Below are 14,172 nucleotides of genomic sequence, written 5' to 3'. Positions count from 1 at the left end.
AGAGCAAAAGAATCATAACTATGCAATAGGAGCTCTATGGGGCAGATGAAGCAAATGAACGAAGAAGCCAAAAGGAATTCGAAAGGCATTCCCCTTTTTTTCCCAATACCATGTGTCAAAACTACTCAGCTACAACTGCCCTTACGAGGTGACCGAGGCAACGGAGCACAAAGTCTACGTCTGCGGGACCGATATGACGGTACAACAAAACAAAGTATTACCTTTAATACGGCTTCTTGTTGAACAAACATTTCATACGTACACTTACGAAAATGAAACCAGTGACGATATTGAAAACCCCAGATACTCGACAAGTTATCTGAAAGATACCCTACAGATACCTCGCTCACAACAATCTGTAGCACACTCTACGCCAATCAACAATCTGTAGCACATTCCACTACAAAATTGTGTTGGGTTACCTTTACGCAAGACAACCAAACTGGCACACACAAATGCCTCAAAATGCCAACTGCACGTAAACACGCAGTACTAAATGCACCCACTTTCAGTGTTCATGTACAACAACCTCCTATACTCCATCAGGGTGAGATAAAATGAACACTGACACGCAGATTCCGTCTACAAGAAAACCACTGATTTAAGTGACATCAGTAGACCTTACTAGCCGAGACAAGTCTGCAAAAAATCCGGATTAGGCTAGCGCACGCACTGGGTACGAGATTTTCTTTTTTGTTAGTACTTGTTTATCTTTCTTTATTTGAACAACAACACAAAAAAGAAAATATAAGTTTACTGACAGTTTTTAGAAACAATATTCTCTGGTTTATTGCTGAATTTTTCTGTCGAGGCTACTCATTTGGCCACTAACTGAGGTCCGGGACCTCAGTTAACCGCTAAATGTCATTCGCCTCAAATGTCATTCGGTATTCTCGTGTAGCGCCAAATTAATGTCATTTAGAGCGAATGACATTTGCTCTAAATGTCATTAAATCTGCCGTGTGACAGGGGTATTAGATAACGCCCATGAACCACTTCTCCAATCGAACTTACAAAATTTACGGATTTACGCGTATTTCACCCGGTGTTAAATCACCATTATTGACACACTGCAGTTAGATTTCGCCTCTCCATGTTCTTGGTGACTGATGAAGACGAAAAAATGAGGTTCTTGAAGAAGCTCGACCCGAGAGGACAATCTCGACTCGCTGCGATGACCGACGTCCGATGCTTGAAGCAGGTGAGGGATGAGGACTGCTTTTCTTGCTGTATATGAGGTTAAATTGCACTATTTACATAACTCCAAGCATCCGGTTCGGCCAAGGTCTATACTGAACTCGATCCCTCTCGACCGACCTCGGACTAAACCCAACACTCTGGTTTTGATACCAAAAACTACGCCTCCTAAGGGGGCATTCAAGAAAGAGCGAAAACCCCTTTCAAAATAATTAATATGAACCATTGATTGGCCACAAGAACCAACCAATCCTACACCTGTCCCCACCTGTGGTCACGTGACCTGACGCTGTTTCACATGCACTCATAGTACGTTTCGTGCGCACGTTATTGCAACCGACAAGCAAATAGAAGGCACCAGCCACCTAAAGTCACTGACCGCGCGGAGTGGTCAAACCATTACGTTAATCGGGCGACGCCTGCTCACAGCCAAAGCCGAACGCTTAGAGCGGTCCTAGGGCGGCTAACATCTTAGTCTCCTCGCCTTGCCGCCTCGCACTTGTCCGCGCGCGCTCGCCGGCACAATGAGGGAGTCGTTGCTAATCCCCTCCCAGACTAAGGGACGCCGCTGCCCGCCGTCTGACCCGCGGGAAAGAGCTGCTCTAAGCGCAGGCCACCATTTTCGAGGCGAATGACCCATGAACGAACAGCACCTACACCGGCTTCGCACATCCTCAAAGTCTGCGCCGCGCAGCATCCTTTCGCTTCCGGTCAGCTCGTCACCGAACAACCGCATACCAACAGAGGTACTCGGGCTAAACACCCCCGTCTTTTACTGCACAAAAGGAAAGAGCACAAAGCATGCATTCAGCGACCCCCAACTTCGCATCCCTGCGGTTGCATGGAAAGAACGGGGCATGACGGCTACAAGCGGAGGCGACGCCGATACATGAGCCACCGGCGGCTTTCAATAACTAAATGAGGAGCCGTGACGTGACAACTACTAACCAAAACAAATCGACGCTTAATTTCTCTCCGTCTTACGAAAACTCGGTAAACACTTAAATAACGAAACAGAATAAGTAAAGTACGCAATTATACAAGCGCACACGGATTCGTCTGATCAACCTTAGCTCTTCTCAAAACAAATACTTCCCGGTGCAGTTTGCGGAAACGCAGCTGCTACTCAGGCCAACCTGCTCTGCTCATCTGTTGCAAGGTACACCATGCGTTGTCTGAGGGACGTCTATGACACTGAAGGGGAAAATGCGCGAAACGCCTGCGGAGAGTATTTAAATGAAGGGAACCCAGAGAATGGGACGCCGACCCTGACGAACGCGTCGGCGGGGAATACTCTATCCCCGAAACGTCTTCCCCACAGCTGTCCGTGAATTCCTGCGAAACCTAGTCACTCGCTTCTGCCCTTTCTGGCACAATGCCCATCGGCGACTTACAATCGAACATCTGCGGCGTGTAGCCGCCTTTGGTTCTCTGCCTACCCAGGCCTACGAATACTTCCAAGCTAGCATAGCCTAGTTTCGTTTGCTGAGCCGCTACTCGCACGTAACATTCTATGCGGTACGGATTGCGAGCGTATCATCTTTCCTGCGTTTCTCTGCAGAAAACAGCGGACCAGGGAATAGCCCCGCTTAGTGACATGAGTCATGCCTAACTTCCGCAATCTCCAAAGCCTGGCCAATGCCCTTACCAATGGGTTGTGATCTCGCTGGCTTCATCAGCGCCCCAAGATCTACGGCTTCACTGGCGTTCCGCTTTGGCGCACCCCTGCGTGAAGCTGCTGAGCCTTCTACGTTATCGTGGAGAAGGCTTCGTGTCAAACACGTGTTCTGTTTTACGAAAAGCGTCTCCTTCTCAGCGTTGGTAAACTGCTGAGAAGTTTCCAATGAGGTGAACAAAACTGGGCTTTCATCGCGGTCCGTACACTGCACATGCCGGTTGACGATATTCTTCCTTCGTTTCACACATTGCGATCTACCGACACAAGCAGCTCGCTGCTAACCTGCGCGGGTATTGGTTCGGCTCGCGCTCTGCGATCCGCCGACGCAGTCGACTCGCTACTTCTCTGCGCGCCTACGGACTTAAGTCGCGCTTCACGATCGGCCGACGCAGTCGGCTCGCTTCTTTTGTGCGCGTCTAAAAAGCTAGCTCGGGCTCCGCGATCTGTCGATACAGTCGACTCGCTACTTGTTTGCGCGGCTACGGATTTAGCTCGCGCTTCGTGATCTGCTGACGCAAACTGCTCGCTTCTACTTTGAGCGACTGCGGGCTCAGCCCACTCTGCGTGATCTGCCAGAGCATTCATACCGCTTCTATGTCGAGCGGTTACGCGTACAGCTTGGGCATCGCGATCTGCCAGCCCAATCGGCTTGCTACTACCCTGCGGGGCTACCAGTTCAGCTCGCGCTTTTCTGATGCAGGCGAAAAGCAAAAACGCCCGTGTGTACAAGATTTCAGCGCGCGTTCAAGATCTCCAGGAGGCCAAAATTAATCAGTAGCCCTCCACTACCGCACGCCTCATCACCTGCGTTACGTCGGCGCGTTAAACCCTACAATCAATCAGTACTTTTCTGCCATGGTAGCAACGATCCACAGGAGCACTGCACGAAGCGACGCGGTAGCTCACCGTTGAAGTTTCTTCTGAGGCGGTATACGGGCCTGTGAAATGATAACGAAATTTTTCGCGCAGCCCCGATCCGCGTGTGGCCATCCACAGTAGCACCTCGTTGCCATGGCTGCAGACACATTTAAAAGGTCGTGCCACTCAGGTCGATCCATCTGAAACTGACCACGTGTAAGGATAGGCGGTCCATGGAGCTGCAGCTCTTCGTAGATTTCGCGCATGAGAGTGTTTAACTTTAAGTCCCCATGTGGCTGACTAGTCAGAACGTCCTGTGGCAAGCAAATTAAGTGCAGTTCATCTAGGCGCTGACCAGTTGCTGACCCATCGCTGACCTTTGTAGGATTTCGAACAGCAAGTGCGTTAAATGCAAATGAAGAGATGCCCTTTAGAGGTGGCGTATATTGTCGGCCTCTGGCATGCTTTCTTCAACGCGACGACACAGGACAAGTATTTCCTCCATGTATGAGCCATTCGCCCCTTCAGGGCGTTGAACGCAAGCAGACAGCTTCCTTTTTGGCCACGTCTGAACGAATGGTTGGATTGCCGAAAATCTTACGGTGTTGCTGGGCGAAGCTGGAGCAATGCCGGCTTCATTGCTGTAAAACTAGTTTTTCCACTTCCGTAAGGTAAGTAGAGTTTTCGTGCTTGGACGTAACGTCCCATAAATTGAATGCACTGATCAGGGCGTATTTGTCGATCTAATGATCGGCGTTCTCGCCACAAAGCCAGGAAAAAAATGGTGGTTCACGCTCCCGGCTGCCGCCAGCAAAGGCCAGAGCCTCAGCAACAGCGCCAGTGGGGTTGCGCCCGCCTTCACGCTGCATGGCTTGTGACCACAAACGGTGACCGGAACGGAGCTCTAGGAGGGGTGACCGCAAGGCGTACAGGACGAGATCGATGTCGACGTGCACCACTTCAGAAGGACGTTGAGAGACAGGTGCAGCAGGACTTTAATTCGAAGTGTTGCAACCGCTACGGATTCCGAACCAGCCTGCGATGATGATGATATTCGCGAAAAAGGCACTGGGATGGATATTGATGAGTATGGTTATGAGGGGAAGAAGATTTAGCTCAGGATGGTGCCCTTCATGTACGAGCCGCTCACTGCATAGTACACGATACTCAGAACGTGCTCACAACATCAACAACGATGTCTTATACAACGTTAAGGCCTTGACGGAAACAAACTCCAGGCCTAAACCAGGCCGCCGACTGTGCAGTTGCCCCGTGCGTACCAAAGTGTTACATTCCAAGGGAGTAAGTAGCCCATGGCTCCCGTGGTGCGTCGTACGTATATACGTAATTTAGTATGTTGCTTTCGCAGTATATTCCGTACACTAAACCCGGTATGGCGAAAAGAATAGGGGCCGGAGGCCACTGTTCTTGAAAGCTGCTGCTACTTGTATGGATTGTTATTTATCCCATCTTTATATATTCTCCTCCTACCGCGACCCCCTCCCTTAACCGGGAATATGCACGCCCTATTCCCACAACCTCACAACCTCTTTTTCTACATCCTCCTGCCGAGAAGATGAAGGCCAATGTCCACCACATCGTAGTTTTGCGCATCCTCGCTCGGGAAGCCGCAGGAATGAACTGCATAAAATGTTGTGGCCAGACGTCCCTGTCCGTAGGCCCGCTGATCCAACACGTCCATCTCCCTCGAAACGCCGTTGCCGTAGGCACGCTTGCCCGAGTTCAGTGCTTCTTTCTTGGCCGAACTTTCCTGTGCGACCAACATGTGTAGAAGAAGCTCGCACAACTTTTTGGACAGCTCCTTTCCAAGTCCTGCACCGATTGTAAGCGTTGTTGGCGCGCCTGGAAGGGAAGCAGCCGAGGTTCACCGGTCGTTTGCATGCTTTCTTGAGTGACCGGGATGATTCTGGCAACCGGCACTCCAGGATGCATTACCAAAGTGGTTCTAGTGGGACCATCTTAGACCGAAGCTACGACAGCACTTTGATGGCCAGGTAGTTGTGCTAGACTTTAGCTTCGAGCTCTGCACCATCCACCGTAACACGTGGTATAAACTCACCGTAGCACTTGAAGAGCTCGGCGTTAGTAGCAAAGAGCCGATCGTGCAAACCGAGGAGTTTCACGCTGTCGTCTTCGTCGTAGAGCATAAATGCTTGCTTTAGTTAGCAGTCTCCTCATGCAGGGTATTGGAACGGAAAGTTTTATATGGAGTCGTACCATCATTGCGCAGTTCGTTACCTAACTTCGCCCATGACATTCGGAACCGTACGTTTCAGACGATTCCTCCCCCATCGAAGGCCGAAGTGGCGGAATAGAGGAGACATGACACCCTACCATTTCTCTGTAGAGATTCCAGAAGTTTCCACACAGGACTTTGCCACCACATGATAAAGCTGGTCCGGCGAAGAGAAGGAACGCAGGAGGCCACCTTTCCGCAGAGGTGCTGCTACTTCTTATATTTAACTTCTTCGTCCTCTTTTTATACGCCTTAGTCGTCGAATTCACCAGTTCACATTACAGAGCATTCTCTCTCTCTCTTAGTCGTCGAAGCTGACCCCGCTTTCCGATTCTCTCGGCTATTCCAGATATCTTATTTCGCGTAGTGCAGCCTTTTCCAAAAATGCTCTCAGTGAACAAGTGACAGTGACCAACACTTGTTTGCTTGCAGGTTGATGAGCTTCTCCCAAGACGGGGCTTTATCCACGCTGGGCTACCTGAGCACTGGGGAGATCGTTGGCCTGGATGAAGCTGCTCCAGTCGGCGTCGCCTACATTGTAAGTGTGCCCACGGGATGTCTTCATATTTATTTATTTATTTGTTTATTTATTTATGTATTTATTTATTTATTTATTTATTTATTTATTTATTTATTTATTTATTTATTTATTTATTTATTTATTTATTTATTTATTTATTTATTTATTTATTTATTTATTTATTTATTTATTTATTTATTTATTTATTTATTTATTTATTTATTATACCTCAAATGCCACAGTACGGGGTTTTACATGAGGGGTGGGCTGTGGTACAAATTTCTTTCGATGTGGGTTTTGAACAGTACCGGGCTTGAGTGGTGCACGACGTCGGGTGGAAGATCATTCCAATCCTTTGCTGTTTGAACCAAAAACGAGCGACGGTGGGCAGTTGTACGAGCATGCGCAGGATGAATAGTGTTGCGGTGGCTAGTACGAGAAGAGATTCGATATCCGGGCATGATACTGGATGCGTCCGACGATGAATGAAAGAATTTGTGAAAAAATGGTAGTCTAGCGGCCTTGCGTCGCAATTCTAGATTCTGAAGTTGGGCTTGGCTTTTCAGATTAGTGACACTTGAGGTATATGAATAATCAGAGTAAATAAACCTTGCTGCCCTATTCTGAATAGATTCCAACATTTTAGATAGATTAGATTGGTGCGGGTCCCAGACGGCGCAAGCGTATTCGAGTTTCGGGCGTACTAATGTTAGGTAGGCTAAATGTTTTACAGGAGGAGGGGCAAGTCCTAAGTTTCGTCTGAGGTAGCCAAGAACTTTATTTGCTTCGTTACAGATATTTATTATGCGGGGTGTCCAATTAAGATCGGGAGTTATGTTTATACCTTAATACCTATAGGAGTCTACGGGGGATAACTTAGAGCCGAAAATAAAGTATGTTGGAGGCGGGTAATGTTTCCTCTTATCAGCAAAACCAGCCCGAGAAATCGTTCACATTTGAGCCGATTTTGTCGAACTAGAAAAACTAAATTTATGCTCCTGCATTGTTGTAAAAAAGATTTATTTTTGTATTTTTAAGAAAATTCTTATTATTGCAAATTGGGCCACGAAGAGCCCGCTGAGGCCCTTTGTCTGATCTCACAAAAGCCGAAAACTGCCAAACATTACGAGAAACCTTAGCACCCCTGTGCCTTTAGAAATAGTCATTGCGAACGAGTTAGGGCTAAATTGCTGCGCACACAAGGGCTCTGACCACGGCAAGAGAACAAGAAAGGAGGGGAACGACGCTTCTTGGTGTGGCCATGTAGTCATAAGCGTTTGTCCCAGTTTAAACTAGCCGTATCTGTGCGCCAAATGAGAAACTGCGTGGACGCTGCGTTCGGAATGTCACTGCGACGCACCGGAATGAATTGTTGCCGCTATTTTGTCCATCAGGTTCCGCTACCCTCTCCTTCGCCGACGCAGATACGGATTTTCGAATTCCGCGTTGGTTTTTTTTTTTTTTTTTTCGTGTGGTCGCTCGCCCGCACGCGCCGCAACGGGCGGTTACGACTCCTGTATTTATTCCTGCTCCGTGGCACTGAACAATCCGCGGATACCGCCTGCATGGAACGCCACGCTGCCAGCGGCTGCCGTAAGGAGGCGCAGATAGCTCCGATCGCCTGGGCTGCCTCGATGCACCCACGCCTCCACTGTTCAACAAAAAGAGAGAAAGAGACAAAATCATTTATTAAAGACGGCAGTCTTTCATGGGCTACTTTAACGAAGAAATTTTGGTCTGTCTGTCTGTAGGTCTGTCTGTCTGTCTGTCTGTCTGTCCCTTGATTCAGCCGCCCAGCTAAAGTTAAGATGTTGAACGAAGCGTTTATATACCAACATCCATTTGTAAAAACGTATGTGCGGTTGCAATGTTCATACATTTCAACATTGTTGAGCCAAAACCAAACATTCCAAGTACGCCTGAACCCGCGAGGTGGAAGTGGTCAGAGCTGCCTCCCATAGCTGGAGAGTGTCTGTTGTGTTGGCAGCTGAGGGCTATATGATGGGGCACCTCGAGGTTCCATGGAGCAGGTTCGAGGGTTTTCCGCACTTATTACATTGTCGTATTTTTCTGAAAACATTTGGGATAGCGTTTTTTTGCTAGGAAAGCTGTTGGTTTGTATACTTAGCAGTACCTGAGCTTCTGTGGCCATCAGACGTTTGTCAGGCCTGTGGAGAGAAGCTCGAGATTCTCTTTGGATAATGAGCATTTCTTCGAAGTTTGTTGGGCAGGGTTTGGAAGGATTTGGGGCTGTGTGCTGTGCGTTTTCTAACTTCTCGCCCATCTCTCTCCACTCCGTCTTTTTATTCCGCATATTTGCGTCCCGGAGTACAGATAATGCGGTGAGGGCAGCTGGCTCTTTTCGGCTGCAGCATTCTGACTCGCTTGGGCACTCGGCCGTCAATAAGGCCGAATCAGTCACAATTTGAAGGCTTTCTTTTTGGCGTTCCCCGTACCTTACGGCAAGGAGGAGAGCACCGGTTTCAGCCTCCTTCTGTACAAGTGTTTAGAGAAATACGGTCTTTAATGCCTCCAGCTGGGTCTACGACAACAAGGGTGTTTTTTGCGTCGTCGAAGGCAGCGCCCGTGCATACGACGTTGGTGTCGTTTGTTAGCTGTTTTTAATGAAGGAACCCTTGCTTGCCGCCGCTGTTTGTGTAAAGTGGGGCCATGATTTCACCATTGGGAAGCACCCTCAGTTACGTATTACGTCCGTCCTTCAGTATTTGTCGTTGATCAGGCGTACGTCTTGCAGGGGAGCCCACTCTGGACGTAATAGCCCTGCCTGTCTTCGTTTATTGTAATCATTCTTTCTGCGAAATGATGAGAACTTCTCTATATTCATTGAACGAGTTGTATATCCCCAGCCTCTTTAGTGTTTCATTGGCCGTGTAGAATACGGAAGTCCAACAGAGACTGGCGTGCATCTAGGCACCCCACATTCGACAGCGTTTTACCGTTCGTCAAAGTGGAAATCAAGATGCACGCACGAAAAATGAAATGATAATGTGGGCGCAAATTGCGCCAAAATTTTTAGCCGTGTTCGTTTGAAAACGAGACCTATGTCTTTTACGAGTGCAGGTGCTTCCGGGAGTATTGTTTGCGGGCACCGTGGCCATCCTGCTTGTCTGCTGCGGTCTCACCCCGTTCATCATCGCCAACACGGGATGGATGGCGCACCACGTCTTGGGCATCACCAGCTGCGAGGCCATCGTCGCCCTAGCGAACGTCTTCTTCGGAATGGCGAGTCCACTCTACACGAACGTTACGGCGGGGCTTCCAGCTATGGCCACCAAAAAAATGCTTTCGCGATTCCCTGCGGTTACGTGGCCTTTTTAAAGCAAAGTTTTCTACCTACACCAGCCAACGGTTCTTTCGTGGTGTTTGGGACAAGAAACTGCCAACGCCGCTGGGGAGGCGGAAGGCGCTTTTCACACACAGAGCTCAGTGTATGTGGTGCGGGGATAGGGCGCTATTACCAAGTATTCCCCGTGATCACCAAGGCTGACGGGTCGGCGGGACCCTTCAGTCGGCTTTGTCTGCTTTAGCGACGGTGTTGGGCCTGGTTTGGCGCAGGTTCGCGTCCATTGCGCGCTTACTTCGCACGGCTTAACTAGTTCGCCAGCACCTCCAGGTTAACCCGGACCCGACAGAATTAAGTGGTTGTACGGCAAACATACGTTAAGGCTGGGCGGGAAAACAAAATGTAGAGACCATTTATAGACATCTGGCCACTAGAGCAACGAAACCTTTTGGTCACTGCTTGTCACAAATGAGACTGCGTGTTCTAAATTGCTGAATACCAATTCGGTTCTGTTTTAACAGGTATTACAAAAGACGTATGGAGCAACTGGTTCTGATAAATAGCGAATATAAACGTTATGTCAGCTTTCTCGCAATTCTCAAACTTGCGGAACTATTTAGTTTAAATTTGTATAACTGGGAGTGACTCAACTGACATGCCGGTTTGTTTCAGCGTCTGCCGCTTGTGTCGAACGCTGGTGTAGCCCCGAGCAGGTCACCAGGATGGCTTGGTTCCACTGCCTTCCTTTTCGAAACACGCTCCTCTCTGTTTTACTTTTTCCGAAGCACGGCCGTGCTCCAGCGGCCGCGTCCGACGCTCGAGCACAGCCCCAACGCTACTGCGCTCGGGACGGCACCCCCGCCATTGCCACGTAACGGCTGGCAGAATCTCCTCTGGTTTCACTCTTTCTAAAGCCACGTGTGAGAATTCAAGTGACTTCGCATGTATAATTGTTGCGGGGGTCGTTCACAGCTTTACTTTCCAACCACCTTCACAGCGTGGATAAGAGCCAATTTTTCGTCACTGCCTTATTATGTGGCAGGCCGTATGGATCATCGCCTGGCTATCAGCATGTTGTACACACGTCCTTAAGCATCTCCTGGAAAATAAAATACCGTAAACCTTCGCTACAACGCCATCGATTTATTCGACGTTTTTCAAAATTGGTACTGCAGTTTCACACGAGTAAACACCGTTACATTTAATGAAGCACCTCTTACAAGGAAGTCTATTTTCTCTTCCGAGGGCATCGCTTCAACCCTAGGTTACTGTTTTACAAAAGTTTCCTGCGACGGTTGCTCTGGAGGTAAACCCCGTAATCACACCAGCCAAGCGGGAGCTTTGACGTTGAATGACAAAGCAACAGGTCTACAGTCAAAACTCTAACAAAACCCGGTCTTACGAATTTCCTGATGTAAAGAACAAAGTTGGATTCCCCCGCAGGTGCTTATACGGCTCAATGCTTTTATGAACTCAAACTAACGAAACATTTAACCCCATTGCCGATTTAACGAAGTATATCGATAAACAGCCACATTTAGGACAAGCCAAATGTTGAATGTATTTCGTTAGAACGATATGAAGATTATTGCGCCACGTCTGAAAAATACGAGGTACCTAGTTTTGTTTTTACGGGGCTCTACAATATAAACTCAGCAGTGCCTTGGTCGCGGACAACGCTGTCCCGAGCAGCTGGCTTACCACAATGCTGAAAGGAAAGGGCGCCATCATCCATGCTAGTTCGCCTCGAATTGCGTCGAGGAAAAGTAGCATCATGACCCCCCTAACTCTGCCCCCCCCCCCCCCCACGAGAAGTTGCAGGAAGCCCTGTTTATGTGATCCAGAGATATGAGAGCCAAGAATGTTCCACTCAGGGGGGAAGGGGTACAACACAAAGAAATTTGTTTCGGGCGTCTTCTGGAGTTGGACGGCTTCGGACCAATCCCCGGCTGGCCTATTTTCACGGCTAACTTTAAGCGCAGTGCTAAACTATCGGCAGGCGAGTGCCTTGGCTGCCTCAATTACGATGTCGTGGTAGCGGCTGGGATGCGAGTCCCTTTAGACACTGAATCAATAAAATCAACTGCTTGAAATATGAGAGTCCCGATTTCACAAAGTTCTCGATTTAACGAAATACTTCGCGGTTCCTGGTGACTTTGTTAGATGAAGTTCTAACTGTAGTATAAGCGTATTCCTAAAGTCTTCAAGGCGCTTCGGTTCCCCTTTTCGTCAGTTCCCCTCGTGTGCGATGAGGCAACTGCAACCACTCGGGCTATAACAGTGCACCTGTGCAATACCGGTGGAGGGGGATGGATCCTTTTGATGAATATTTTTTCTCTTCCATGTTCTGCGTCTAAGTCCCACGGCAAACAAATTGAGTCTGTGCTCCTTAAATCAGGCGGTTTTGCAATCAAATCGCTGAGCTCACTTATTACACCTATTACTTCTTCCAAAAAGCTGCAGCCAAGCAAAGAAGAACAAGACCATCTGGATTTCTAAACCGCCCACCCCAACAAGTATGGTAGACAGTTGATGTACGGGTATATAAACATTTTCGTAGCCTCGCATTCTCCGAGCTACTTGCTAATGGGACCGCACTCGAGGGGCCCTGCAACAGTCCAAAACGTAGCTGCCACTCCTCTCCCGTTTTTGGTTATGTAGCCATACATTAATGAAACAATGCATTCTGCTGCATGAGCATCATCATAATCATCATCAGCCTATCTACGACCACTGCAGTGCAAACGCTTCTACCATTCATCTCCAGTTATCCCGGTCCTGTGCTAACTGTGACCAATTTATCCCCGCAAACTTCTTGTTCTCGCCTGCCCATCTAACTTTGTGCCGCCCCCTGCCAGGCTTGCCTTCTTTAGGCATCCACTCTGAGCCTTTAATGACTAACTGTTATCTTAGCTTCGCATCACATGCCCTTCCCATGACTATTTCTTCTTAATTTCTACTAATATGTCCTGCACACGCGTTTCTTCTATGACCCACTCTGCTCTCTTCTTGTCCCGTTATGTTACACCTATAATCTTCATTCCATTGCTCGCTGAGTCGTCCTCAATTTAAGATTAACCCTCTTAGAGAACTTCAGAGTTTCGGCCCGGTAGGTGAGAGGTAGCGGTAAGAGGGAGCTCTCGTACACTTTCTTCATGGACAATTGTAGTCTGCCATTCATTATCCGAGAATGCCGGCCGATTGCACTCCTCTAAATTCTTATTCTTCTAATTACGTCTGCCTCAAGGTTGAGATCCCGGGTCACAACTTGGGCTAAGTAGATATATTCGCCTACCAGTTCAACTGCCTCGCCCCCTATCTCAAACTGCTGTGCTTTTCTGATGTTATTGATCATTACTTGAGTTTTCTGCACAATAATTTTCAGGCCCACGGTCCTACTCTGCTTCTCAAGTGCGGTAAGCATACTTTGCAATTCGTCCCCCGAGTTACTTATCAAGGCAACGTCATCAGGGATTTTCAGGTTACTGAGGCATTCTTCATTAAACCTTACGCCCACCTGTTCACAATCCAATGTTCTGAATAATTCTTGTAAACATGCTGTGAATAACATTGGAAAGATTGTGTGCTATTCCGACGCCCTTCCTTATGGGTATTTTGCTGCTCTTTATGGATGACGGTGGTAGCTGTGGACCGATTAGAAATATCCTCTAGTATTCTCACGTAATGCTCGTCTGCACCCTGGTTCGGAAATGCCTGAATTACTGCTGAGGTTTAAACCGAGTCAAATGGTTTCTCATAATATATAAAGGCTACATATATGGTGGTTGGGTATAGGCCGCGCACTTCTCTATGACCTGATTGATCCTGTAACAATAGTCCATTGTTAAATAGCCCTTACGAAACACTGCTTGTTCATTAGGTTTACGGCAATTTAAGGTGGCGGAAATCCCGTTAGCGATTACCTTATTAATTACCTTGTAGACTACTCACTGCAAGCTGATCGTCTTGTAATTTTTCAAGTTCTTCATGTCTCCTTTCTTATGGAGTAAGATGATGTTCGCGTTCTTTTAAGATTCCGGTACACTAGCGGCCGTTAGGCATTGCGTATACAGGTTTGCCAGTTTAATAGTACAATTTACCTTCCATCCTTCAAGAGGTCTGACGTTATCTGATCTTCAACAGGTGCTTTGCCCCTTTGCATTTTTTTCAACGACTTCTTTACGATTTGTCTATCTGTTCTAAACTAGTTTGTCGTTCGGTATTATCCTGGATGTCCAGACTACTGCACAGATCTTTATAGAACTCTTCGGCTACTATAACTATTTTGCCCTGTTTGTTATTGCATTGCCTAGCTTGTCTTTAAGTGCACACATCTGATATTCCCCCATGCCTAGACG

At 47.9% G+C, this 14,172-nt stretch overlaps 1 protein-coding gene across 1 annotated transcript in view; it reads left to right on the top strand.

Annotated features, from left to right (window-relative positions):
- Positions 1–14,172, top strand: part of LOC144167967 (sodium/nucleoside cotransporter 1-like) — a 69,120-nt gene that overhangs the window by 17,754 nt on the left and 37,194 nt on the right. Inside the window, exons 5-6 of the mRNA XM_077697078.1 lie at positions 6,423–6,528; positions 9,592–9,753. Of these exons, the coding sequence (XP_077553204.1) occupies positions 6,423–6,528; positions 9,592–9,753 (268 nt within the window). The remainder of the gene's footprint in view (positions 1–6,422; positions 6,529–9,591; positions 9,754–14,172) is intronic.

This window comes from Haemaphysalis longicornis, unplaced genomic scaffold (assembly GCF_048455015.1).
Source record: "Haemaphysalis longicornis isolate Haplotype H1 unplaced genomic scaffold, Haemaphysalis longicornis Haplotype H1 scaffold_2, whole genome shotgun sequence".
In the NCBI taxonomy this organism is placed as follows: domain Eukaryota; kingdom Metazoa; phylum Arthropoda; class Arachnida; order Ixodida; family Ixodidae; genus Haemaphysalis; species Haemaphysalis longicornis.
The sequence above is the reverse complement of the archived record's forward strand: the minus strand, read 5'-3'. Positions and strand labels throughout refer to the sequence as shown.